General features: G+C 40.0%; 1 protein-coding gene across 1 annotated transcript in view; it reads right to left on the minus strand.

Moving 5' to 3' along the window:
- Nucleotides 1–213: 213 nt before the first annotated feature.
- Nucleotides 214–27,298, minus strand: part of SLC12A8 (solute carrier family 12 member 8) — a 128,263-nt gene continuing 101,178 nt past the window's right edge. Inside the window, exons 10-13 of the mRNA XM_021934140.2 lie at nt 12,318–12,415; nt 11,652–11,769; nt 5,860–5,920; nt 214–1,655 (exon numbers count right to left, since the gene is read on the minus strand). Of these exons, the coding sequence (XP_021789832.2) occupies nt 1,493–1,655; nt 5,860–5,920; nt 11,652–11,769; nt 12,318–12,415 (440 nt within the window). The 3' untranslated portion in view covers nt 214–1,492. The remainder of the gene's footprint in view (nt 1,656–5,859; nt 5,921–11,651; nt 11,770–12,317; nt 12,416–27,298) is intronic.

The raw sequence follows: 27,298 nt of genomic DNA on the forward strand, positions 1-27,298 counted from the left end.
CCCTGGGCCAAGTGCTAAATTTTTCTGGGGAAAGCTACTGCCACAGTCCCTGGTACTGGGTGCTTGTGATGAATGTCAGGCAGAGCTCATAAGGAAACCAAAAGAGTACTGTCCCCTCATGTCTTTCATGCTGCAAAACAGCTGCAAAGGCATTCCAGGGGTTGAGGACCACAGATTCTTTTGAGAACATGAGTCACCATTAGGCAATTCATATTAACTCTTTAATTAGAAAGACCCTCACTAAACAATAGTAGTTTACAAATGCATGTACCTTTTGATCCTGCAATTCCACTTTTGGGAATTTATCCTAGAGATACACTTTATGCTTGTACATTTGTACAAGATTATTCGCTGCAGAGCTGATTGTCATTGCAAAAGATTGGAAATAATCCAAACGCTCATCATTGTGGAAGTGGTGACATAAATTATAACACATTTATACAATGAAAAAAAATGAAGAAATGGCATATGAATTGATATGAAATGTCTCCAAGATAGATTGTTGAGGGAAGAAAGGTGCAGAACACGTGTATAACATGCTAACTTTCGTGTCTAAAGAGAAAATGTGAGACCCTACATTCCTATTTTTGCTTGTGTGTCCATAAAGAAATGCTGGATGTATGGATGAGAACAGTGGTTACCTCTAGGCCAGGGTAGATAGGAACTGAGCAGGTGGAGAACAAGGATTGGAGGGAGACTTTTCACTCTATACATAATTATAACTTTTGGGTTTGGAACCATGTGAGTGTATTATTTATTCAAAAAATAAATAATACAATAAAATATAAAACATACATTTATTGTGGCCCTCTGCACAGGCAACCTGGTTGTGGGTCAGTTCTAGTTCTCCACACCTGGGAGTTTTGGTGTCCCCTGCTAGTTTTAGTGTCTGTATAGAGCTTTTCAGACTGGGTCTTAGGTTGCAGAGGCTAGCACCATTCCTGATGTCACCCTGGGTGAGATGTGGTCCTCAGAATGCAGATTTCCTTTTTTGTCTTTCTTTCTCCTTCTTCCACATGTTCTAAGAAAACGTAGACTTCTGGCCAGGTGTGGTGGCTCACGCCTGTAATCCCAGCACTTTGGGAGGCTGAGGTGGGTGGATCATGAGGTCAGGAGTTCAAGACCAGCCTGGCCAACATGGTGAAACCCTGCTTCTACTAAAAATACAAAAAATAGCTGGGTGTGGTGGTGCATGCCTGTGATCCCAGCTACTCAGGAGGCTGAGGCAGGAGAATCTCTTGAACCCGGGAGGCGGAGGTTGCAGTGAGCCAAGATTGTGCCACTGGACTCCAGCCTGGGTGACAGGGCAAGACTCTGTCTCCAAAAAAAAAAAAAAAAGAAAGAAAGAAAATGTAGATTTCCATTGTCCAAAGTGACAGTGGAAGGATGGGCCTTGAGTTTCTCAGGGAGGAGAAGCAGCCCCACAAAGGTTCCGGGCTTGGGTCCACTGTGCGTGGGACAGCTCCAAAAGAGGAAGGTCCCAGCACTGCATCTAGTAGGGAGGCATCAGCTGCTCCCGGCTCATGAGGGAGGAGTGGTGGTAGCGATCCCGAGTGGCAAAGTCTGCGTTCTCCTGGGTGAGCTGAGTCATCTCCATGTCAACCTTAGCCAGGGATGGCGCCAAGATGATCTGCTCCTGAGGGGACCGCAAGCTCCTGCAGTGAGAGAGACACAGAGGATGGTGAGGAGGACAGAACAGAGACTGAACAGTACAGGTGAGTCTACTGGGCATAGAGAAATTATTTGTAAACACACATATATTTAAATGTTTAAAACATAACTGTTAAAAGGTATATGTACAAGAATATATGAACTCAAAGCACGAGAAATACAAAGTATCAAATAAAATAAAGAGAGAGAGAGAGTGTGTGATATTTACCCTCCCTAAGTAGAAAGTATAAAGCTGTACCTACCTGATAGGAAATAACTGACAAAGAGAGGTTTTGCCTTCCAAATGGTATCATGCTGGGGCTCTGTAGCTTTTCTTTGCTTTTTTGGTCAAAAATAATGGAATGGAGAGGCTGGAACATTGACAAGAGTGGAAAGAGAAAACTTCTCGTAGATGTATTGAAAATAAAGTTGAATAAGGAATCATTTCAAGAGCTAAGGCTCACACAGCAAGCAGCTAAGAGGGACTGCAAAGACTTTTGACACCAAGGTGGCCTCAAGTGAAGAACAAGTCCCATATGGATCCCATTGTCACTGGAGTCTCTGCATATAGTTTTGGTTGGGGTAAACTGGGAAAGAAAAATGTTAGGGATGCATAGGGAAAGTGCTAACAGGAAGAAAGGAATGAGGAAAGCTCAGCTTGGCTGTCCGGGCAGCTGCTACAGAAGGCAGACCCAGTCACAGCTCTGTCCCTAATCAGCTAGGTGGCCTCCGGAAGCCTCTTTACCTCCTCGTGTCTCTATTTTCTCATCTTCCAGGGTCTCTTCCAGTTCCTATAGTCTGTGTTCGGTCCTTAAGTCATAAGTTAGACATGGATTTCCTCTTAAAATTTTTACTCTAAAAGAATCATCTACTTTATGAATAGTAAGCTTTAATTGTTTGAATATGGAATATATTTGAGAGTTGCGAAAAGGTAGAAATCTAATGTTATAGATCTGTGGAACTTAAACAGAAAGTTTCAATGGATTGTGGCCAAAGGTCCTGCTATAGAAGTTCAGATTACATGACTACATTACAGCCAGTTGTTCAGAACATATATAAATTACATAGGTCTCTGAGGGTTCTTGAGAAGTGAATTAACTTCTATAAAATCTGAATCTCCAAAAAGGTTAGGAGGTGACAAAAATGTCATACCAGTCAACATGTAAGTGTTTTTGCTAATGCTTTTGTTTTGATTTTTAGGTGAAACCATTACATTCTTCTGAGTCTGGAGAAATAAAATACTTCACTCTCTAGTCTAGAATGACTGTCAAATCCTCATTTGGACAGTTGCTAGTGCTTCAAGAAAGAAAGCCCTCTCAACGACAGGCTCAACTTCACAGAGTTCACAGGAATTGTAGGCATAACGGAGGAAGTAACCTAGCCAAATTCTTCTGCCAAAACACACTCTACATTCTTCTTCTTCTTCTTTGGTTTTGAAGAGCATTTTGGGGGTTATAGTTGGGGATTGGGAGGGGAACTTAAAACTACAAAGCAGAAACACAGCTACCAATCTCTATTTTTTTTTTTATTTTGTCTTATTTTGATTATTTGAGACAGTCTCATTCTATTGCCCAGGCTGGAGTGCAGTGGTTGATCTCAACTTACTGCAACCTCTGCCTCCCAGGTTCAAGCAATTCTCATGCCTCAGCCTTCCAAGTAGCTGGGATTACAGGTGTGCACCACCATGCCCAGCTAACTTTTGCAGTTTTAGTAGAGATGGTGTTTTGCCATGTTGCTGAGGCTGGTCTCAATCTCCTGGCCTAAGTGATCCACCTGCCTCAGCCTGCCAAAGTGCTGGGATTACAGGTATGAGCCAGTGCATCTGGCCAATCTCTATTTTAAAATAAATCACCATTTTTGGGTTTTTTTGTTCTTGTTTTTTTTTTTGGAGACAGGGTCTCACTCTATTGCTCAGACTGAAGTGCAATGTTGTGATCTCAGCTTACTGCACCGTCTGCCTCCCGGGTTCAAGCGATTCTCCCGCCTCAGCCTCCCTAGTACCTGGGACTATAGGCACCTGTCACCATGCCTGGTGACAGGGTTTTGCCATGTTGGCCAGGCTGGTCTTGAACTCCTGACCTCAGGTGATCTATCCGCCTCAGCCTCTCAAAGTCCTGGGGTTACATGTGCGAGCCACTGCACCCAGTCCTTTCACCCTCCTGAATAACCATCCCAAAATATCACCCAGCAGCCATGGTGAGGCCAATAAGTTTGATGTTGATTTAGCTGAGGCCTCTGCCGCCCACCTCACAGCCTACAGAGCCTGGTTTTGTGTTATGAATGGTGTGGACTGATTCTACTCCAACCAAAGTACTGTCCTTTTCTAAGAATAATCTCCCCCTAGTACATTCTTCTTTCTACATAGCACTGCTGTGGCCTCCAAGGTGAAATCCTAGGAATTCAGAGTACAACATAAGGAACGGTGACCTTCGATGGCATTTTTAGGCTTTAAAACCAGAAATGACTAAAAATATTCCTGTAAATCAGGCAAGGCAAAATAGTCTCACCCACACACCACTTGCAGCTCCAGAATCTGTAGGCAGCTTTTACACAGAATCTATTTCCATTTAAACTCTACTCTTTCTCAGGACTGGGTTGTAGGGGAGAAGAGATCAGTGAAGATGTGTTGTGACCTGGCTCACCCAACCTTGTGCATCAGACAGGACAAGAGGCAGAGATCACTCACCCTCCCTACAGCTCCACAAGGGACATTGAGCCCAGATGGCCCAAGTAAGCAGATGACAGCGTGCTCCCCATGCACCCCAGCCTCCACCCCTGGGCCCTCTCCCTGTTGGTTTCTATAGCCCTTCTTGTCATCCCAAGCTCCAGCAGGAAGGCTTTATCTCTTGTGCCATCTTGAATAGATTGGCAATGTTCGTGAAGAGTTGTCTTCAAAAGGATTCTTGGGAATGGAGAGTGTTTAATGGGTGTGGTGATGATAGCACAGCAACGTGAATGTCCTTAATGCCACTGAACTGCACACTGCACATAAACATGGCTAGGATGGTACATCTCATGTTACATGTATTTCACTTTTTTTTTTTTTTTTTTGAGATGGCGTCTCACTTTGTCAACTAGGCTGGAGTTCAGTGGCGTGATCTCAGCTCACTGCAACCTCTGCCTCCCGGGTTCAAGCGATTTTCCTGCCTCAGCCTCCCTAGAAGTTGGGATTACAGGCACACCACCACGCCCAGCTAAGTTTTGTATTTTTAGTGGAGATGGGGTTTCACCATATTGGCCAGGCTAGTCTTGAACTCCTGACATCAGGTGATCTGCCTGCCTCGGCCTCCCAAAGTGCTGAGATTACAGGCATGAGCCACAGCACCCAACTTCATAGGGCTATGAAGTTACATCTGGGATCAACGGCAAAGGATCCCATGATCCACTAGCAATGTCTGGACATGGAGGGTGGAAATATTAGCAAGTACAACTCGGACATCTAGAGTCTCAAAAACCAACAAAATGCAACCAAATGAACACTGGGTTGGGTTTTGCCTGGATTTTCCTAGCCTGCAGCTCTAGCTCCTTACTGATATTGAAAGGGGACGGAAGGGTGTCATTCCCCAGAATCCCAGGGCCTTAAAAGGTAAGAAGCAGTGGTACTGCAAGAGTGGAGGAGAAGGAGTGAGATTAGGGCACATGTGAAATATACCTTCTCTAGGAGGCTTCTATTTCTTAGGAAAAGTTTTTTTTTCCCCTTTCCTGTGTATCTGACCATAGAGGTCCCACAGAAATCCTCCAGGATCTCCACTTTATTTCTATACTTGGCATCTGCACTGTCCCCAACCCCATCATGTCAACTACCTCTGACTCAGATGGAATAATGTGCGTCCTAGCGTTACATTTCCCTTGGGCTTTAATCTTGTGTGTGATTATGCATTGATGCTAATGTGTCTTCGACTGTAAACTCACTGAGAGTAATGACTTATCACCCCAGCAACCAGATTCTAAATAAAGCCTCTGTTCTTGATGACTGAGGACAAGAAGGGAAGAGGACATGAGCCTAGAGAAAGCTTCTGATGAGCCGAATCTGGGGGCCGAGTGGTGGAGTGCAGATGAGAGCAATATCTGGTCTCCCTGAGGTGCCCAGTTGTTAGGTTCCCATGCCACAATCTAGGCCCAAGCCCAGCCACGAATGGGACACCCTTGGCACCTCCCAGGACTCTGGACACTCATCCATTCTGGTACTGGCTCCACACTGGCACAGACCTGCAGGAGGGGAGCAAGAGAGACCTCATCCACCGGAAAAAGCTGAAGTTGGAGGCTGATCCTGCAGGGAAGACATACACATAACCATTTCTGAAGGTTCTACATACGCATCTAGAAGCTCAGTTTTAATAGGGTGAATGCACACCCCAGTACACACACACGCACAGAATTAACACAAATGTTTTCCTTTTTCAGTCTAACCAAACAATATTCATTGTAATCCTCCAATGACAGCAGCCTACTAAGGACTTTTACTCATGTGAATCTTTCAAAAATTTATTTCTAAACTCCAAAATCACTCCCAAAAAACTGGATAAAGTGCTATAAGGAAAAATGCAGAAGACTTGCTAACTTTAGTTCTAGCAATTAAAAAACTTTGATAATTTTTTAAGACTCATACTGACAAGTGTTGAATACACGCTATGAAATTTTCTACTAGAAAATTGAGAATAGGGAACATGTCTTTTTCATCCTTATAATCATCACAGTACCTCATGGGATGTGGAACTTAAGAATTTTTTAACAGGTGTTAAGTGAATCAAATAGTTCCACATGTAGAAACGTTAGAGCTGAAGTTTGAAGTGACACTGTTATTGATTCTAGCCAAATAATCCTGACATCAAACACACTGATTAGAATAGGGTTCATCAATTGATAAAAATCCATCCCTCCTTTGGTGTAGGTTTAAAAAAATTCACATAGTAAATTATATATAACTTTAGAGAAACAAATCAAATGTGATTTTAGAAAATGCTTTTCTAAATTATACATACATATGATTGCAAATTGATTGATTAGATAATGTTCAATATACGATCAGGAAAATAGCATTATTTTAAGAGGCTTATGTTAGAATCTCCACAAATATCAACAGTATGCAGCTGATAACATGTTTCCTCAATATAATTTAGGCCCTTATGGCTAAAGGGATGATAAATTTTAGATCTGCATTTGCAATTGCAAAGAGAAGATTTCTAATATATTTTGAGATAGTCAGAAGGAAGAAAATAAACATAAACATTTTATTAACTCACCCTACTTAAGTGTGATAATTTAGATTCTAAATTATTTGAATTTTACATGGACATTGGCCTGAAATTTGATTTCATGTTTTCCTATGAATTGATTTCTAGGAAATATTGAAATTTCTTAAGATTAAACAACTTTTTAAGAAATACAGAAGCAATCACTGAAGTAATCACTGTTAATTAAAATACATTCTATCCATGAAGTCAGCTAACATAAGGACCTCTTCTTAACATTACTGTTTTTCTAAATCAGTATTTTTAATACACACGACTTGAAATGTTTGAAGTGCATTTCTTTCAAAGTGTTTGAAGTGCATCAGACTATTCTAATTCTAAAGAACCTTTTTTTTTTTTTTTTTTTTTTTTTTTTTGTCAGAGTCTCACTCTGTTGCCCAGCTGTAGTGCACTGGCTTAATCTCTGCTCACTGCAACCTCTGACTACCGTGTTCAAGCAATTCTCCTGCCTCAGCCTCCAGAGTAGCTGGGATTACAGGTGCCTGCCACCATGCCTGGCTAATTTTTGTATTTTTAGTGGAGATGGGGTTTCACCATATTGGTCAGGCTGGTCTCGAACTCCTGACCTCGCGATCTGCCCACCTCGGTCTCCTAAAGTTCTGGGATTACAAGCATGAGCCACCATGCCCAGCAAACCCTTTTTTTGTTGTTGTTTGTTTGTTTGCCTAGATAGTTATGGGCCATTTGATTTAGTTAGTAGTTTTAACTTTAATAATAAGTTGCTTTATTTTAAATTGGGGCATCATAGAATTTTGCTGAAAAGGGCTCTCTAATGTATTTTTAAAGAGCTTTATTATTAAGGAATAACTGATATGCAATAAACTGTGTATTGACTATATTTTCTTCTTTTCTATATTCTGGATGCTCGGGCATTTTGGATCTTGATCCTGGAGGGTCTAGCTAATTCCTAGATACTGAAGAGCAAACAATTCTCCAGTGGGTGGGCTTTTGATATACAAACCAACCAATCCAGGACCCTCCCTTTAATGTAGTTCTTTATCAAATTCTCCCACACCAAGCCAACATTACCCCTGCCCTAAATCACACCAGGACGAGACAACTATAGTTCATCCCTATAGCCCAGAGTCTGCTACTATTACTCAAATTATTCAATCCTAACCTTACACAGTGTACCTACCCTGCCTTGCTCATTCCTTTTCACAAAAACCCAAAAAAGGCTCTAGGCCATGATCTCCCCTCTTCCTCTTCTGCCCCATGACTGACCCTGGTCCATCCCCACCTGGCCTTGCATGTCATGCCAAACCTCCTGTTTCTAATGATCTTCCTCCTTCATGACAGTCATTTCCAGGTCTGTGTGTTTTACCATATCTGATTAAAACAAATCCTGGGTACATCTGCAGAACAAACTGCATGTAAAGACAGTCCATGGCTTACAATTATTCTTTATGATTGGTTTATCAGGACATAATCCCATCATTAAGTCAAGGAGTATATTTAAAGTATACAATTTGGTCTGTGTGTGTATATGTGTGTATGTGTATATATACATGTGTATATACACATACATATATCTAACCATGTATACACTGTGAAACCATCACATAAGCAAGATAATGAACATGTCTAGCACCTCCGAAAGTTTCCTCAAGCCACTTCATAAGATCTCTCTCCCATATATCCTTACTCCACTCCCATTCAAAAGTGTCCACTGATCTGCTGTCACTATAAATTAAACCCAGTCTCACAAGTGTTTTTTGAAGGTCAGAAGTCCTTAATTTTGATAAAGTCCAATTTATAAATGTTTTCATGCTTTTGTTGTATTTAAGAAATCTTTGCTAACTAACAGTAGCAAAGGTTTTTCTCTTACATTTCCTTCTAGAAATTTTATAGGCTTAGGTTTCACATTTAGTTCTAATATCCATTTTGAGTTATATTTTTATATGGTATGATATATGGGTGGAAGCCTGCTTTCTGCATATGGCTTTCCAGTTGTTTCAGTGCCATTTGTTGCAAGACTATTCTTTCCTCCCACTGAATTAACTTTGAATCTTTTTCAAAAATCAGTTGACCATATATGTGTGGGTCAGTTTCCGAATCCTCTACCCTGTTCATTGATTCACTTGTCTAGCTTTTCCACACCATACTGTCTTGATGACTTTAGCTTTTAAAATCAGTCTTGAAATCAGAAAGTGCAAGTCTTACAACCTTATTCTTCTTTTACAAAATTGGTTGGGCTATCAGGTCCTTTGCATTCCCATATAAATATTCTAGAATCTGATTGACAATTTCTATAAAAAGGCAGCTGAGATTTCAACTGGGATTATGTTAAATCTATATAAAAATTTGGAGATACTTGAAATTTTAAGAATATTAAGTCTTCCAATTCATGAACATAGTATATCTCTTCATTTATTTCCTTAATTTAATCTTTAGTTTTTTTTTTCAGAAATGCTTTGTAGTTTTCCTTTTCTCCTCTGTAAATATGGTGAATTACATTGATTAACTTCAAATGCTAAATGAACCTTGCATTCCTGGAATAAACCCACTTGATCATACTGTATTATTCTTTTTACATATTATTGCATTCAATCTGTTAAAATTTTGTTAAGAATTTTTGCATCTATATTCATGAGATATGTCAGTCTATAGTTTTCCAAAGAGTTTTTATAGAATTAGTATTTTTTCTTCCTTAAAGGTTTGGTTGAATTTATTAGTAAAGCCGTCTGGGCATAGGCTTTTCTCTCTGGTAAGGTTTTTAATGACCAGTTTAATTTCTTTAAGAGATGACCTGAATAGCCCCATATCTATTTCTTCTTGAGTGAGCTTTGATAGTTTGTATCTTTCAAGGAATTTGTCCAATTCATCTAAGTTGTCAATTTATCAAGAGAAAGCTATTCATATTATTCATTTATTTCACTTTTAATATCTATAAGATTTCTAATGATGTCATCTCACTCATTCCTGGTATTGGTAATTTGTGCTGCTTCTTTTATTCTGATCAGTCTGGCTAGAGGTTTATCAATTTTACTGATCTTCTCACATAATCAGGTTTTTGCTTCATTTGCCTTCTCTATTTTTTTTCTGTTTTACATTTTATTAATTTCTATTCTGATTTATTATTTCCTTTTCTCTTCTTACTTCAGGTTTAATTTGCTCTTCTTTTTCTAGTTTCTTAAGTTGGATGTTAGGATCATTAATTTGCAAATGCTCTTCTTTTCTAATGTAAGCATTTGATGCCATAAATTTCCCTTAGCTACATCCCACAATTTTGCTGTTCCATTTTCACTTTTATTCAGTTCAAGATAAAAGTGTAATTTCACTCTGTTTTCTTCTTTGAATCATGGATTATTTATTTTCTGTATTTTAATTAGGGTTATGTAATATTCTTTAGTTTCTACATATTTGGGGATTTTCTTTTCTTTTTTTAAATTTTTTATTTAGGAGGAAGAGTCTTGTTATTTTGCCCAGGCTGGCCTCAAACTCCTGGCCTCAAGTAATTCTCCTGCCTTAGCCTCCCAAATAGCTGGTGTGTGCCAACTGTGCCTGGCTTATTGAAGGATTTTCTGATATCTTTCTGTTATTTATTTCTAATTACTCCCCCCTTTGGTCAAAGAGCATACTCTGTTTTTGAATGGACTTGAATACTTTTAAATTTATTGAAATGTTTTTTATGTACTAGCATATAGTCTCCCCTGGTAAATGTTTCATGTATAATTGAAAATAACGTATATTCTGCTGTTTGGGGGTAGAATGTTCTCTAACTGTCAATTAAGCCAGGTTTGTTGATAGTGTTATTCAAGTCTTCTGTAGACTTACTGATTGTATACTTATTGGTTTTATCAATTATTAGGAAAGAGGTATTGAAATCTCTGACTACGACTGTGAACTTATCTATTTCTTCTTGTGGTTCTATCAGGTTTTGGTTTGCGTATTTCAAAGCTATGTTTTTAAGTGCATAAATGTTAAGGTTTGTTATGTCTTCCTGATGTGTTTTTCCCTTCAGCTTTATGAAATGACCCTCTTTATCCCTGTAATATCCCTTTCTCCAAACTCTACTTTGCCTAATGTTAATATAGCTACCCTGGCTTTGTTTTTCATTAGTGTTAGCCTGATATATCTTTTTCCATCCTTTTACTTGTAATATGTTTGTGTCTTTATATTTAAATGAGGATTCTTGTAGGCAGCATATAGTTGGGTCATGCTTTTTCATTCAATCTGACAATCTCTGGCATTCAATTAGGGTGTTTAGACCACCCATATCTAGTGTGATTATTGATATGGTTGGGATTACATATACATAAACCATCTTGTCATTTGTTTTTTGTTTGTCTCATTTGTCCTTTATCATCTTTTTCTTCTTTTTCTGCCTTATTTTGATTACTTTTTATCTCCTTTATTGGCTGAAATATAACTGTTGTGTTATCTTAGGTTGCTTTAGGGTTTATAGTATGCATTTTAAACTTACCACAATCTATCATCAAGTGATGTTATAGTATTTAACAAAGTATAAGAAACTTACATTTTCTTTCATTTCACTCTTGGCTCTTGTACTGTTGTTATCCATTTTACTTCTACATATCTTATAAACCTCATACTAAGTTATTATTTTTATTTGTAATCATTCATATGCTTGTCACAGTTCTCCTCCTAGACTATAAACTATTTGAAAACGGGATTCACATATGAATCAGTGTTGGCATTCAATTGACATTCAAAACTTTTTTTGTTGTTTCCAATGAATGGTAAAGAGAATGAGGGAACCAGTGGCAAAATGACTCTGCTGCTTACCAAGGTGAAGCCCTGGACTAGCCCGGCCAATGTAGAAATACACGATGGCAGCAACACCCATGTTAACCAGGGTATACACCCACTGTATCACAAACATGATGAGAAGGGACCCGACAGCCTGTGAAAACAGAATAGGAAGAGCAAATCACCTAATGGCTTTCTACATGGTAAGCAAGCCACAAGGCTAATGTCTTCAGCAACATTCCCTCTCACCAACTTCTGATCACTGTAAAAGTCTGAATAACTGAAGTTTATGAATAATTCAAAAAACCTCATTTAAGCAGATATTTGGGCAGATACCCTCTGAAAATAACTTTTTAATTAAAACTATCAATTAGATATTTTATCTTACCTCCTTGTCCCATTCTTCCCTATAAGAAACAAATTAGGATGAAAGTATAACTTAGTTGTACCTTAAAATTTAGTAACCCAGAAGTTATCATAGACAATTAATTATTTAAAAAGGAAATTATTGATTAAAATAAGCAGTTCATTGAATGTAATCTTGCCATATGTAGTCTCATCTAAATTCTAATACAACAGGCAATTAAATCACATTGCTTCTAATTAGGCCCTCCATCTTTCCTCCCCCTCAGCCCAAGATCACATATGTGTCCACCTGAACTCTGTCCCAAGAACAATTGAGATCGAGATGAAGTTACTCACCCCCAACAGGGAGACCCAGGGGTTGCACATGTGGGTATAGAAAGAAGTTGATCTTCTCAAGATATCTTGTTCTTGGAGCCTGGACTTCAAGAAGAAATCTAAAAAATAGCCAAAGATTTGGCTGCCAAATTGCTATCAACCCTCTACTATTTTTTAGGAGAAAATACCTATGAGCTCGTCTTCCCCAATTTTGTAACTTAGCCTGAAAGACAACTCCCAGGGCTTGCTCTTGGAGGAGGAAGAAAGAAGTGTTTACAGCCTCCTCCCACCAGCCAATAATCTGAGAAAGAAAGGAAAGGGAGAGACAGAGTGGAGAGGAAGGTCCTCTGATGCCCAAGGCACATCTGTCCAGATATGTCATCTGGGGGGAGGGAATTGGAAACTCAGCTCTCCCCTCTTTTTTGGATGTAAGGGGTTAGAGTGGGAGAACTAGACATCTGGTATTCTTGGCTCCCAGGTGTGACCACTGGGACTGCTAGGGCAGGTTGGCTTTTGTCTAATGAGAGATGGTCTTTGCTACCTTCTGACTCTGAAGGTTAGCTCATGTTAGACTGGTCTCACGTATCGACCAGAAAGTGATGAAGCAGAGAGATGGAGGGAGAATTGCTCCTCTGATTCCTTCCTCTGGCAATTGAAATGCCTGAGGGGAAAGGGGTCCAGCAATAAGCAAATGCATAGTCCTGCCTCATCCTTTCAGGCACAGCAGGGCTTCTCAGAGCTATGCCATGTTCTATTTGGCTCTGCATTCTCAGTTTACAGCTGGTTCCAAAAGCACTCAATTTAAAAAATAATAATTTTTTTTAATGTCAGAGTTATGAAGTTTGGGCTTTTAGTGTAAGCCTCACCCAAATAGTGTGCACTGTACCTATTAGGCAATTTCTCATCTCTCAATTCCCCTCTCACCATCCCACCCTCCTACCTTTCCAAGTCTTCAATGTCTATTACTCCACAATCTGTGTCAATGTGTACACATTATTTAGCTCCCGCTTATAAGTGAAAACATGAGGCAGTTGACTTTCTATTTCTGCAGAAGTGCTCAATTTATGAAAATGCATCTAGATTGTTTAACAATATGGTCTAATCACCATGAACACACAATAATGTTTCAAACAAATGATATGTTGGATTAACTTCACAGTATGTTTATACTTCATTTCAACACCAAAACTTCAGGTGTTCTCAACTTCATAGTTTGTTGCTCAGGAAATACAGTAGAAAGCTCCCTACATAGCCCTTCTCTGTTCTCCAATATCAAATTCCTGCTTCAGCCAAACTGTCTTGACTGTGCCATCTCCTCTGCCCGGCCCTTCCTTCTTCACTACAGTCCAGAACCTGTCTCATATACCAGAGTTTTCCCCACCTCAACCACCCCTGATGTGTTGGTTCCTGGAATCTCTCTGGGATCCACAACTCATGAATCCCCTAGCCCTCTGCTTATCTAACTCAGGTCTCAGTTCAGTTATCACTTCCTCGGGGAAATCAGCCCCCACAGGAAAATCTAAATATAGTCCCTCATACCATTAATATTTCCTTATGACCCATTTCCTTCACAGCACTTACCATCATTTGTAGTTGTATACATATTTACATGTTTCCATGCCCACTGGATTATATGCTTCATGGGGGCAGGGTCCACATCCATCTTGAGCCTAGGGCTTGGCATGCAGCAGAACTCACTAAGTATTCCTAGACCAAGTCTCCCATCCTCTCTGGTCACTGTGGTTTTATGACCTAGCCCCTTTGAAGCACATGCCATCAGACTATTTCACACCCTACCCTTTATCATTACAGTCTTTTACCAACTTGTTATTCTTCTCTTGCTTGTTAAATATTTCAGCCCCTGGCTCACCATCTTTTTCTCTATCAGCATCCATTGTCATCCTTGGTGACTTCTACAAAAACAACTCATCCAAGGCCCTGCTTTCTTGATTCCTTGAAATCCTCATGCTAATAACATTTTCTTTCACTCATCCCAACCATCGACTCCCTTAGCTGCACTTGCAGTGTGCCATTACCAGTAACCTTACACTTCCTAAATCATGACTTTAAGCAATCTACTCTCAGCCCATAACCTCCTTTAAAAACAATGTTAAGCTCATTTGCTCTGCTGTTCCTCATTCCAACTATTCATAGTCTACAGAGGGACCTTTAGATGATTTGCCTTAGTATGTTTTTGATTTCCATCACCTACCTCCCACTTTCCCTACCTTCTTACCTAGCTTGGGTTCCACCATCTAAAACTATCAGCATTCCCTTATATACACATCTGCTCCCATGCTTCAGCATTACTCAGCAGCCTCATACCTAGGCAACTCATTCTTCTACTCTCTGGTAGAACAAATTTACAAGCTCTCTTCTCCAAAGAGAACTTTTCATGTTCTCTCATCACCAAATCAGCCAATTCACTTGCATCTATACTCTCTATTCTGCCTTCCTTTCTTTCACAGTGGATGAACAGCCTCTGATCCTAAGGCCCATCCCTCCACTTGTGCCGTGATCCCATCCCTTTTCGCTTGTTCAAGGACTTTGTTCTCGCATCATCAATTTTTCTATCCCCTACTGAATCATTCCCATCAAATACAAATACACTGTCATCTCTGCCACCTAAACAAACGTCTACAGGTCACCCCTAGTTATTGCCCTATTTCTGTGTTTCCCTTATAGCAAACCTCCTCAAAAGAATTGCCTATGCAGTCTCTATATCCCATTATTTCCCCAACCCACTCTTAAGATTGTATCCACTTTTCCACTAAAACTACTCTTACCAAAGTTGCCAATGATTTGAATCTTTTCAAAATCTGTGGTCAACTCCTAGTCCTCATTCCGTTTGATCTTTCAAGCAGCATCTGATACATGTGATCACTTTCTCCCTATTGAAACACTTTCGCCTCTAAGATGCCTCACTCTCTTGATTTTTCTATGTCACTGCCCACTCTCTCAGTCTTCTTTGCTGACTCGCCTCCTCCTTCCAGCCTGAAAATATTGGAGTATTCCAACATTCTGTCTTCAGCACTCCTTTTTCCCATGTATACCCACTCCTAAGAGATTTCTTCTAGTCCCATGGCTTTAAATGCTACTGATATATTGATGACTCCAAGTTTATATCATTCTTGACCTCTCCCTTGAACTTAAGTTTTGAATAGTTCATTGTCTTCTCAATATCACACATTAGTTGGCTAATAAGCACCTTAAACTTAACATGACTAACACAGAAATCTATTCACCTCAAATCTTCATTTGAATAAATAACACACCATTTACACAAACATGTAAGATTCATCCTGACTCCCTTCTTTCTCTCACAGTTATACTTATTTCATCCATAAACCTTGTTGATTCTACTATCAAAATATATGCTGAATACAATCACTCCTCACTGCCTCCATTGCTCCCGTCCTAATCCAACCCCCTTTCATCTTTCATCCATTTACTGTAGTGGGCTCCTGTGGTACAGAGCACAGCTAGGGAGTACAGTCCCCAGGATTTCTCACTGTTAGGTGTAACCATGTGACTAAGTTGTCAGCAACAGAATGTGAACAGAAGCAGTAAGTGCCACTTCTGGCCCAAGGTCTTCAAGAGAACGTGTGCCTCTTCTCTGTGCACTTTCCCCTTCCTCTGCCTGAAATCTGAATGTAGTAACTCAGTCTTGACTGTGCACATGACTAGGTTCGAGGGCAGAGTGAAGTCGTACAAATGGCAGGAGCCTGGATCCCTGAGTGGATGCATGGAAGAGAGCCTCCCACGGAGTTGGAACACCCTTCTTGCACTGTAATGCAAGTAAATAACATTTTTTGGTTATTTGTTTAGCCTACCCTAATTAATATACCTCCAAATTGGCCTTGGCTCTCTCTTTTACCTCTGAAAGTCACTGATCTTCTTAAAGCCTGACTCTGGTCACATTGTAGCTGTAGCTAGAACTTTCTGAGCCTTCCATCACACTCACAATGGCCCACATGGCCCTATACAGCACTGTCCCCCACTTTCCTCACTGGACCCTTCTCACCTCTCTTCCCTGGCTCACCGCTCTCCAGTCACTACTGGGCCTCTGCCATTCTTGATGAGTTGCCAGTCCAATCACCACCTGGACCTTTTTACATGCCAGTTCCTCTACCTGGAACTCTTCTTCCACCTCTCTGCATGGCTCACTGCTTCATGCAATTCAGTTCCCCATTAACATATCATCTTCCCAGTGAGATCTTTTCTAATAAATCTATCTGAAACAGTGCATCTTCCTCCCCACCCTGGTCTCTCTTTATCCCATTACTCCACTTTATTGTTCTTCATTATACTTATCACTTATTGACATCACAGTGTGTATTTGCTTGTTTATCAGATGTCTTCCCCTACTAGAATGTAAGCTCTACAACAGTAAAAACCTTCTATGTCTATTCAGCATGTTCCCCCAGCACTTAGGACAGTGTCTGGAATGTACAAGGTGTTCCATAAATGTGGGTAAATGAATAAATCATTCTATACCTTGAGAAGACTTCATCCTCTCAACATCTATTTGCATTCATCATGTGCCTCCAAGTATTATGCTTATCTTTTTATACATCTACACCTTCAGGGACAAGGACCCTCTTTTATATTCTAAATGCCAACTCTAGGCATTTAGAAGTTTGTATATAGGAAGCGCTCAGTAAAAGTCTCCTTAATAATTACGGATTAAAATAAAGTCTGCAAGATTGATCTGAATGGATGGCTCTAGTACTTTTCAAAAAAAAAATTCTGTTATGATTGCCATTAATTAAATCATATAGTTTTAACAATTTAATTAAATTGGTTGTTTAGTTTTGTACTTATCACTTATTGACATCACAGTGTGTATTTGCTTATTTATCATATGTCTTCCCCTACCAGAATGTAAGCTCTATAACAGCAAAAACCTTCTATGTCTATTCAGCATGTTAAATTGTGAAGTTTTAACAATTTAATTAATGGCAATCATAACAGAATTATTTTAAAAATTGTTTAATTTTAACAATTTAATTAATGGCAAACATAGGCTTAGTAAAATACAGTTGCCTCCTTGGTTATTAAGAAGGAACACTAGACTGGGCACAGTGGCTCACACCCGTAATCCCAGCACTTTGGGAGGACAAGGCAGGCACATCACAAGGTCAGGAGATTGAGACCATCCTGGCCAACATGGTGAAACCCTGTTTCTACTAAACAAAAAATACAAAAAATTAGCTGGGCATGGTGGCACGTGCCTATAATCCCCACTACTTGGGAGGCTGAGGCAGTAGAATTGCTTGAACCCAGGAGGCTGAGGTTGCAGTGAGCCAAGATTACGCCACTGCACCCCAGCCTGGGCAATGGAGGAGGAGGAGGAGGAGGAGGAGGAGGAGGAGGAGGAAGAAGAAGGAGAAGGAGAAGGAGAAGGAGAAGAAGAAGAAGGAGAAGGAGAAGAAGGAGAAGAAGGAGGAGGAGCAGGAGGGGGAGGGGGAGGAGGAGGAGGGGGAGGAAGAAGAAGAAGGAGAAGGAGGAGAAGGAGAAGAAGAAGAAGGAGAAGGAGAAGAAGGAGAAGGAGAAGAAGGAGAAGGAGAAGAAGCAGAAGGAGAAGAAGAAGAAGGAGGAGAAGAAGGAGGAGGAGGAGGAGAAGGAGGAGGAGAGGGAGGAGGAGAAGGAGGAGGAGAAGGAGGAGGAGAAGGAGAAGAAGAAGAAACACTATTCACTATTGGTTAAGAACTTACATTTTTGCCTTTCTCTGAGATCTGTCACCTATTAAGCTCACGCTTTTACAACACTTGATCTTATACAACCTCAATTTTACTGAACCTAAAGGGAATTTTGTGTGCGTGTGTGTGTGTTCTGAGGAACTTGGGCAGAAGTAGTAGGAAAGGTTTGTCCTCTAGGCAGCCACAATGGTGTTTTATATATCAGCAATGTAAGGGAGAATTTATGCGAAGATGCCCAATGACTCTTTGAATAGGTACTATAAAATAGACAATTATTCGTAATTCTGAATAGCTAGGGTTTCAAAACTCTTCCAAAGTGACTAAAGGAATTTTTTTTCTCATCTCAAATTTTGCTAGAGAAAGCAAGTTGTACAAACTTGTCAAGGGGGCAGGGGACAGCTTCTCATGCTAGAAATACTAGGAAGTTATATCAAGCCTCTACTCATAAACAAGCATGCATCGTGCATGTTAAAAATGTCAAACATAACAAATATGCAAATATTAAATTGACTTTTAAAATCTAGTGATATGTATAAGTTCTATATTCACAGCAGATATAAACACTTTAAGAATAAAGGGGGAAACCCCAATTATGTTAATTTTTAAATAATAAATTTAAGTAATTTTATAGAAATTACTTAAACATTAAACCCTCTGTGAAAATTCACTTCATATCTTTATCAGAATAAATAAACACGTAGTTCTAATTAGCATGTATAAACTGATAATGTATATTGCCATAGTACACACAGAATCATGTTTAAAATCCCTGTGGTATTTTATCTTGTTGATGTTATAATTTGCTTAACCACTTTCCAAATGCTGAGCACTTAAGTTATTTCTAATTTGTCATTAGCACAAACAATGCAGCTATGACAATCTTGTACATATTTTTTGGTTTGTTGTTTGGCTGATTTGGGGTTGTTTCCTTGACAAACGTTTCCCTCAAATAGACTTACTAAATCAGGGCAATTAAACAGTTTTGTGTTTCTTGTTACATCTTGAAAGATCATTCTCCACAAAGAATGAACCAGAGGGACTTCTAGCCATGGCAGTATGAAGAGGTCAGTGAATCTTCTCCACACACACACACACACAGAAGTATTATACTAGACAAAATAGTCCAAAACAGTTACTTCAGAGCTCCAGAAATTTACCAGATGAAGAAAACAAATTGAGAAGTGTTTATTTTTCAAAAATGTCTAAAGCTGAGGGTAAGAAATATGAAAGCCTGTGGCCTTCTTGCCTAAGCTGCTCCCATTCAGCATGGAGCTGGTCAGAAACCAGCAGTTTGCTGTCAACGGGGCAAACTTGATTTGAAGCCAGGGCAAAAGGCTGTGGCTTTATATGCTAAATATGACAAGCACAGTAGAAAAATGAAGGGGGGAAAATCCTTGCTAGCCTGAAAGTGCAGACCCAGCTAGGGTGAGCAGAAGACCAGCAGAAATCTAATGGGGGAGATCCTGGAAATGAGAGCACCATAGAAAGACTAGATAACCTCCCCACATTTCCCTGGATGACTAGAAAACTATGCCCATGCCTGGGGAGGCCTGAAAGAACCTGGCAAAACATAAAATCCAGAGGAGAGTGGGGAACTAATTGGATCCAACTTTGACTGTGCTTCCCAAGTGACACACAGATCCACTGGCAGAAAGCAGAGCCTTAAGGGCTATGCAGACACAGGGGGCAACCTCCTAGCAAACCAGGCTAAACAAATAAAAATAAGAATAAAAAGCAGACTAACGATATCAGCAGCCACACACCACAGGGGAGGCAGATGCCACCGTTTAAATCCAGGCAATTTACTAAAATAAACAAAAAATGAAAAACTCAGAAATACATATCAGAATAAAGAGTTGCTACATTATTTAAACTATCTAGTTTTCAACCAAAAATTACAGGACATGCAAAAGTCCCAGAAAACTGTGATCCATGCTCAGGAAAGGAAAACATTAAGTAAAAGAAACTGAGTAGGTTCACATATTGTATTTAGCAGACAAAGACTTCAAACTTCAAAACAGCTGTTAAAAATATGTTTAAAGAATTATATAATGTTAGTGAGAAAAATTAGGATGACAATGACTTTAAAAATAAAGAATACCAATGGAGAAATATAAACTATAGGCCAGGTACAGTGGCTCACGCCTGTAATCCCAGCACTTTGGGAGGCTGAGGCATGCAGATCCCCTGAGGTCAGAGTTTAAGACCAGCCTGGCCAACATGGTGAATCCCCATCTCTACTAAAAATAAAAATTAGCTGAGCATAGTGATAGGCATCTGTAATCCCAGCTACTCAGGAGGCTGAGGCAGGAGAATCACCCAAACCCAGGAGGTGGAGGTTACAGTGAGCCAAGATTATACCATTGCACTCCAGCCTGGGCAATAAGAGCGAAACTCCATCCAAAAAAAAGACAGAGAGAGAGAGAGAGAGAGAGAGAGAGAAATATAAACTATAAAAAATAACCAAATGAAAACTCTACAGTTAAGAAATACAGTAACAGAAATGAAAAATGTACTAGATGGCATCAATAGAAGATTTGAGATGACAGAGGAAAGAATCAGCGAACTTGAAGACAAAAATAATCCAAAGTGAAGAACAGAGAAGGAAAGGTGGAAGCAAAAGAAAGAGAGTCTCAGAGGCCTAATGGGATAATGTCAAGTGTATCAACAAATATGTAATGGGAGTCTCATAGGGACAGGAGAAAAAGAAAGGCCAGAAAAAATATTTGAAGAAATATTAGCCAAAATCTTCCCAAATTTGATGAAAAACTTTAATCAATAGGAAAGGAATGAATCAACTGATGTTGCCTCTAGAAATGTGTACATACACCTAATTATCACAAATCTGCTATTTTATTTTTTATAGCTTAATAGATATGCACTTATATATGTATTTATTATTATTATTATTAGTATTATTATTATTTAAAAACGGAGTCTCACTCTTATTGCCCAGGCTGGAGTGCAATGGCACGATCTCAGCTCACCACAACCTCCACCTCCCAGTTTCAAGGGATTCTCCTGCCTCAGCCTCCTGAGTAGCTGAGATTACAGGCATGCGCCACCACGCCCGGCTAATTTTTGTATTTTTAGTAGACATGGGGTTTCTCCATGTTGGTCAGGCTGGTCTTGAACTCGTGACCTCAGGTGATCCGCCCACCTTGGCCTCCCAAAATGCTGGGGTTACAGGCATGAGCCACCATGCCCAGCTTAATGATATCTTAAAGATGATTTAATTTGTGTTCAATAATCAATATCATGGCCTAGTTCAAAACAAATACTCATTGCAAGTGGTGGCATACACATTGTGTAGTGGTTAAGAGCACAGGTTTGACAGTCAGATTGACCTGGGTTCAAATTCTGACTGTCTCATATCATGAGCAAGTGTTTAACTTCTCTGAGCCTCAGTTTTATCATCTGTAGAAAGACAGAACAATGCCTAAATCTGGGCTTCAGTGAAATAACTCATATTAAATACTAATCTCAGTGCCAGGCACATAGGATGTGCTCGATAAGTGCTGGCTATTTTTAGCTACTAATAATACTTAACAATAAGAATTCATTTGTTGACTTGACATGAATGAGTGAGCATTGATTTTTCAAATGTTAAACTTTGTATTTATCTCACCTGACATCTTTTCAGTAAAATCTAGATTTTGGACCTTCCTGTTTTTAAAAATAATATACTTTGGAAGGTATGCTTTTATCAGTTGTGTTTGTAAGAATAATTGTTTCCTTCTGTGACACTGTGTTGTGCAAATGTTTTTTATTTCTATTTAATCAGATACCTTGTCTTTGATGACGTCTACATAGTCAGAAATATCTCTCTTGCACAGCTGTTGTAAATAAAGAATTCTTGTGTACATAAGGCATAAAATACAGCCTCAAGTTAATTTTTAAAATCCATGCTCTCAGGAATATTTATTTCATCGTGATTTGATTATTACTATTTTATAGCATCTGGTTTGTCAACGATTAGGTTCTTGTAATAGTTTAACTCTTTCTATTTGATCAATGCTTCAACGTTTCAGCCAATATTTGCTCAATTGCTCATCAATTAAAGTAGGCTTTAGTGAGGGCTACATTATGTGTACTGTGTGGGAATATGGTGATGAGTACAGAGGTGAAAAGACAGTTCGCAAACAAAGGAATCTGACAATCTAGTGGCAAACAAATGAGATTAATATTTATTTCCTTAAGATAGACAAATAAACCTAAAGACAAATGTGTAAACAAATATGACATAAATATGATGTGATATAAATATAATAGTTTATATTACTAATATGAATCAAATGTTATGGTTGCACAGTAGAAGACATCACAGAATCCTTCTTCAGAAGAGGCAAAGTGGGTGTTAAAAGTCAGATGGATTTGAAATGATGTCAGAGTTTTCCAGATGGAGAAGGGGGAGGTGAAGCAATCAGAGGAGGCAGAACAGGATGTATGAAGGCAGGAAGGAATAAAGAACATGGTGTGTTTAGGATATCAGTTTGGGTGAAAGTGGAACATACAGTGCATGGGTTGTCATGAGAAGGGTGGCCAGGAAGGTAGGTTAGGGCTGGATTGCGAAGAACCTTGCATCGCACACACAATCTGGGACTTCACATGGAAGGGGTTAGATTCCAGCAAGGGTTTTTAAGTAAGAGACACATGATGAGAGTTTTATTTTAGAAAGATCATTCAGTGGGCAGCATGAAGGAGAAATAGGATGGGAGAGCATTTTGGAGACTTAGAAAGAGTCCAGGTACAAGATGATGAGGGTCTGCACCAAAGTAAAGACAGCAGGGAGTGGGAGAGAGGGAATAGTCTATGACATTTCTAAGACTAGGCAACTGGACAGTGACCACTTCCTTGATTAAACATTACAGACTGTTCACGTCTCTCCTGAAAACCCACTGAGAAGACAGAAAAGGAATGAGACAGACATAAACCCACAAACACAAAGAGAATGAGAGAGGAAAAATAAAAATAAGCCCTGGAAGATGGAAAGGTGACAGTGGTGACAGACTGAGCACAGCAGAGGAGAATGAGCCCTAGGGCCTCCAGAGAGAGTGCTGACAGGCAGCAGCCCAGTTCACTCTGGCAGACCAGGTTCAGAACCAGGAAGCACCACATCCCAAGCAGTGGTGAGGTATAGGGGGCTGATGGGAGGTCTATATTTGTTGTACACCAAGATCCTTTTCTCTGCCTATGCAGCCAAGTAACAACCCTTCTGTTGCTCAATTCCCTCTCCAAGGGGGCTTTCCTCTGAAACAATCAAGCCAGAGAGTGCCCAAACTTGGCACAGCAGGCACAGCAAAGAGTGGGGAAATGGAACTTGAAGCCAGGGAATGAAATGCACATCTATACCCTAAACAGTGGGACCCCTCTCCAACTCACTCATCTCGTCCTGTTCCCAGAATGCAAGTACCTATCTGTGTGTCCCGCGAGCAAGGGATTACAGAACCCTCCTCTAGAGGAACATACTGAAGAGTCCAAGAGAAAACCTCTAGATATTCACATTTGGGGGGTCCTCCAGTAAAAAGTCTAGCCCACTCCTCCTTATTCTACAACAAGGTGCCCCAATGAACAAGCCCTGCTAATGTACAAAGCTCTTCTAAACAGTTTTTTAGTACTTCACTTAAAAAAAAAAAGAGACAGAGACAGAGTCCCACCCTGTCACCAAGGCTGGAGTACAGTAGTGAGATGATGGCTCACTGTAACCTCAGTCTCCCAGGCTCAAGCAACCCTCTCACCTCAGCCTCCTGAGTAGCTGGAATTACAGGCATGTGCCATCACACTTGGCTCATTAAAAAGATTTTTTTGTAGACACAGGGTCTCAATACGTTACCTAGGCTGGAGTGTAGTGATGCGATCACCACTCACTGCAGCTTCAACTTCCCAGGCTCAAGCTGTCTTCCCACCTCAGCCTCCCAAGTAGCTGAGACTACAGGCATGTGCCACTATACCTCACCAATTTTTAAATTTTTTGTAGTGGCCGGATCTCGCTATGATGTCCAGGCTGGTCTTGAACTCCTGGGCTCAAGCATTCCTCCTGTCTCAGCCTCCCAAAGGGCTGGATTACAGGTGTGAGCCACCGTGCCCAGCCAGTACTTCACTTTTAAGTACAAAAAGAAGTCAAAAGATCAATGGACATTTCAGAAAAAGCCTCCAAGATTTAAAAAAAAGAGAGAGAGAGCCCAAACCAAAGAGAAAAGAACTAAAGAAAACAGGAACAGTGAAAGGAACGGAAAAACTTGTTAAAATTATTTTTACTTTTATTTTTAGAGACAGGGTCTTGCTCTGTCACCCAGGCTGGAGTGCGGTGAAGTGATCACAGCTCATTGTAACTTCGAATTTTTGGGCTCAAGAGATGCCCCCCACCTCAGCCTCTGGAGTAGCTGGGGCTACAGGCACATGCCACTATGCCCAGCTAACTTCCTTTTTAATTTTTGTAAATATGGGGTCTCACTATGTTTCCCAGGCTGATCTTGAACTCCTGGCCTCAAGTGATCCTCCTGCCCCAGCCTCCCAAAGTGCTGGGATTGCAGATGTGAGCCACCATGTCTAGCCTCAGAAAAAAATTTTAAAGGGGAAAGAAAAATAATATCATCAGAGACAGAAGATAAGCCATTGTACCCATAGAATAAAAATAGATGATGTTCAAATTAGAAAAAAAAAAAAAAAAAGACAGGGACAAATTAGATTACAACCAAGAGGTCCTGGAAATTAAAAACTGGATAATTGTGGCATAGACTGATAGTTGCTACCCTATCTCTCCTTTTTTCTTAGGAAAAAAAGAAAAAACACATAATTTTATGTAAAGTAGTAATATGACCAGTTAAAAAACAATTTCTCAGCCTTCTTTGCAGTTTGTTGTAATCACATGACTAAATTCCAACCAGTGAAATATGAGAAGTGTGGAATGGGACTTTTGAGGAAGCCTCCTCCAAATGACTCAATTTAGAGGCTCACCATTTTGCCCTTTTTCCCTCTCCTTTTTCTAGTGCCTGCAATATAAATGTAATGGCATGACCCCAGCAACCACATGTTGGATCACAGAATAATATACTAAGGATGATGGTAAAGAAAATGATAAAGGAGCATGGGTCACTCAGGACCATGGAGCTGCCATGGCATCCAAGGACGGCCCACCTCTGGATCCTTGTGTATGAGCTAGATGAAGTCACTATTATTTTGCAATTTTGTTATCCTCAGTCAAAACTAATCATGACTGATACAACAACCAACCCTTCAAAAAAAATCATTAGAGACTTGGGAGAGAAAATCCATGAAATATTCCAGAAAAAACAACAAATAAATGAATAGGAAAGAGAAAAGAAAGAAAATTAGAGACCCATTTAAGAAGATACAAAATCAAGATAATAGAGTGGGGATGGAGGGATGGGGGTGGGGAATTATCAAAGAAAACCTATGTAAAAGCATGAATTTGGTAAGAAATCTCTTGTTTCCTGGATCTGACACAGAAGTGTGGTAACAAGAGGAATTCTAAGACAACAGCTTTGTAGCAGACCTAGCAAACAAACAATCTAGAGTGGAACAGAAAGATGGAGCCATAGGACAGAGGGGAAAAAAGAAAAGAATATATTTCTGAAGAATTGGAGCATTTTGAAAACAATGCAAAGAGACATTTGACAGATCTGCCAGAGCATTTAAAGAAAAATGATGACAGAAAATCAAGCAAAGAAAAAACTAAGGCAATTATTAATTCTAGAAAACAGCAAAAGTTGAGCAAAAAAGGAAATGTAATCATAGTGTAACATATGGCTCAGAACTGAGCAATATTTACTTAGTCATGATAACAAGAATGCTAGCTTTTAATTTAATAAAAAACTGTGGGATAACTACTCTGGGGCATTAGATGAGGAGAAGTCAGAGTGGCATACAAGAATTAAATCCAGGCAGGGTGTGGTGGCTCACGCCTGGAATTTCAGCACTTTGGGAGGATGAGGTGGGCAGCTCACTTGAGGTCAGGAGTTCAAGACCAGCCTGGCCAACATGGTGAAACCCCATCTCTACTAAAAATACAAAAATTAGCTGGGTGTGGTGGTGGGTGCCTGTAATCCCAGCTACTTGGGAGGCTGAGGCAGGAGAACAACTTGAACCCAGGAGTTGGATGTTGCAGTGAGCTGAGATTGCATCAAATCCTCATTTATCATAAGAGGAAGTCAAAAGACGATGTCAGAAACTGAAATATCAAGAAGTAGCAATGCAAATACATTATTTAGTGACAGATTAACAGAAGAGGACAATTTTTGGTTCAAAGTAGGATTTTCTGGGAATGGGACTGGAAGTAGAGAAGGGTAAAAGGGGTGGTATAAAAGAGTAGGAACTACTGTTTCTGATTATGTGACTTTTAATATTATTTGGCTTACTAAACCGTACACTTAGTACATTGATTAAAATAAAATAATTTTTAATTTTTAATTAAAAGTTCCTGGCAATTTAGAGGCAAAGAAGGAAAAACAGGTTTCTGGGAGAACGTAAAACACTAGGTTTTTGGGGGCTTGTTTTGTTCTTGTTTTGTTTTTGTTTTTTTTGTTTTGAGATGGAGTCTCACTCTGTCGCCCAGGCTGGAGTGCAGTGGCATGATCTTGGCTCACTGCAACCTCTGCCTCCCAGGCTCAAGCAATTCTTCTGTCACTGCAACCTCCACCTCCCGGGTTCAAGCAATTCTCCTGCCTCAGCCTCATGAGTAGCTGGGATTACAGGCACCCGCCACCACGCCTGGCTAATTCTTTGTAGTTTTAGTAGAGACAGGGTTTCACCATGTTGGTCAGGCTGGGATTACAGACGTGAGCCACTGTGCCCGGCCAAAACACTATTTTTTAGACACCTCCTTCTATGTCCCTCATCTCCTCCTCTTTGCCCACACCTGTCTATATACAGTTCCAGGGAGAGCATAATGTAGAGGAAAGTACATGGGCCTCAAATACAGACAATACAACGCAGGGTGATGTCCAGCTGTGCAAAGAATCAGCTCAGGGTCTTCTCTGTGACCTCATGGGGACACAAGGTCTTCATTTGTAAAATGGAAAATGCTAATATATATTATATTACATGAAGTAATAGACGTAAAGTACCTAGAATATGGTAGGTCCTTGAAAATACAAGTTCTCACTTTCAGAATTGCTCATGCCCTATAAGCCTCCCTGTGAGTGTCTCTCTCTGTGTCTCTGTGTTTATAGATTTGAGAAAACAAAGTTTGAGCCACCTTCTTTCCATCGCCTCTTGCCTGGTTTGGGAGGTCTATCTTCCACAAAGAAAACATATTGCGTCCTTGACAGGTAGTTTATC

The sequence above is a fragment of the Papio anubis genome, chromosome 2, assembly GCF_008728515.1.
Source record: "Papio anubis isolate 15944 chromosome 2, Panubis1.0, whole genome shotgun sequence".
Taxonomy (NCBI): domain Eukaryota; kingdom Metazoa; phylum Chordata; class Mammalia; order Primates; family Cercopithecidae; genus Papio; species Papio anubis.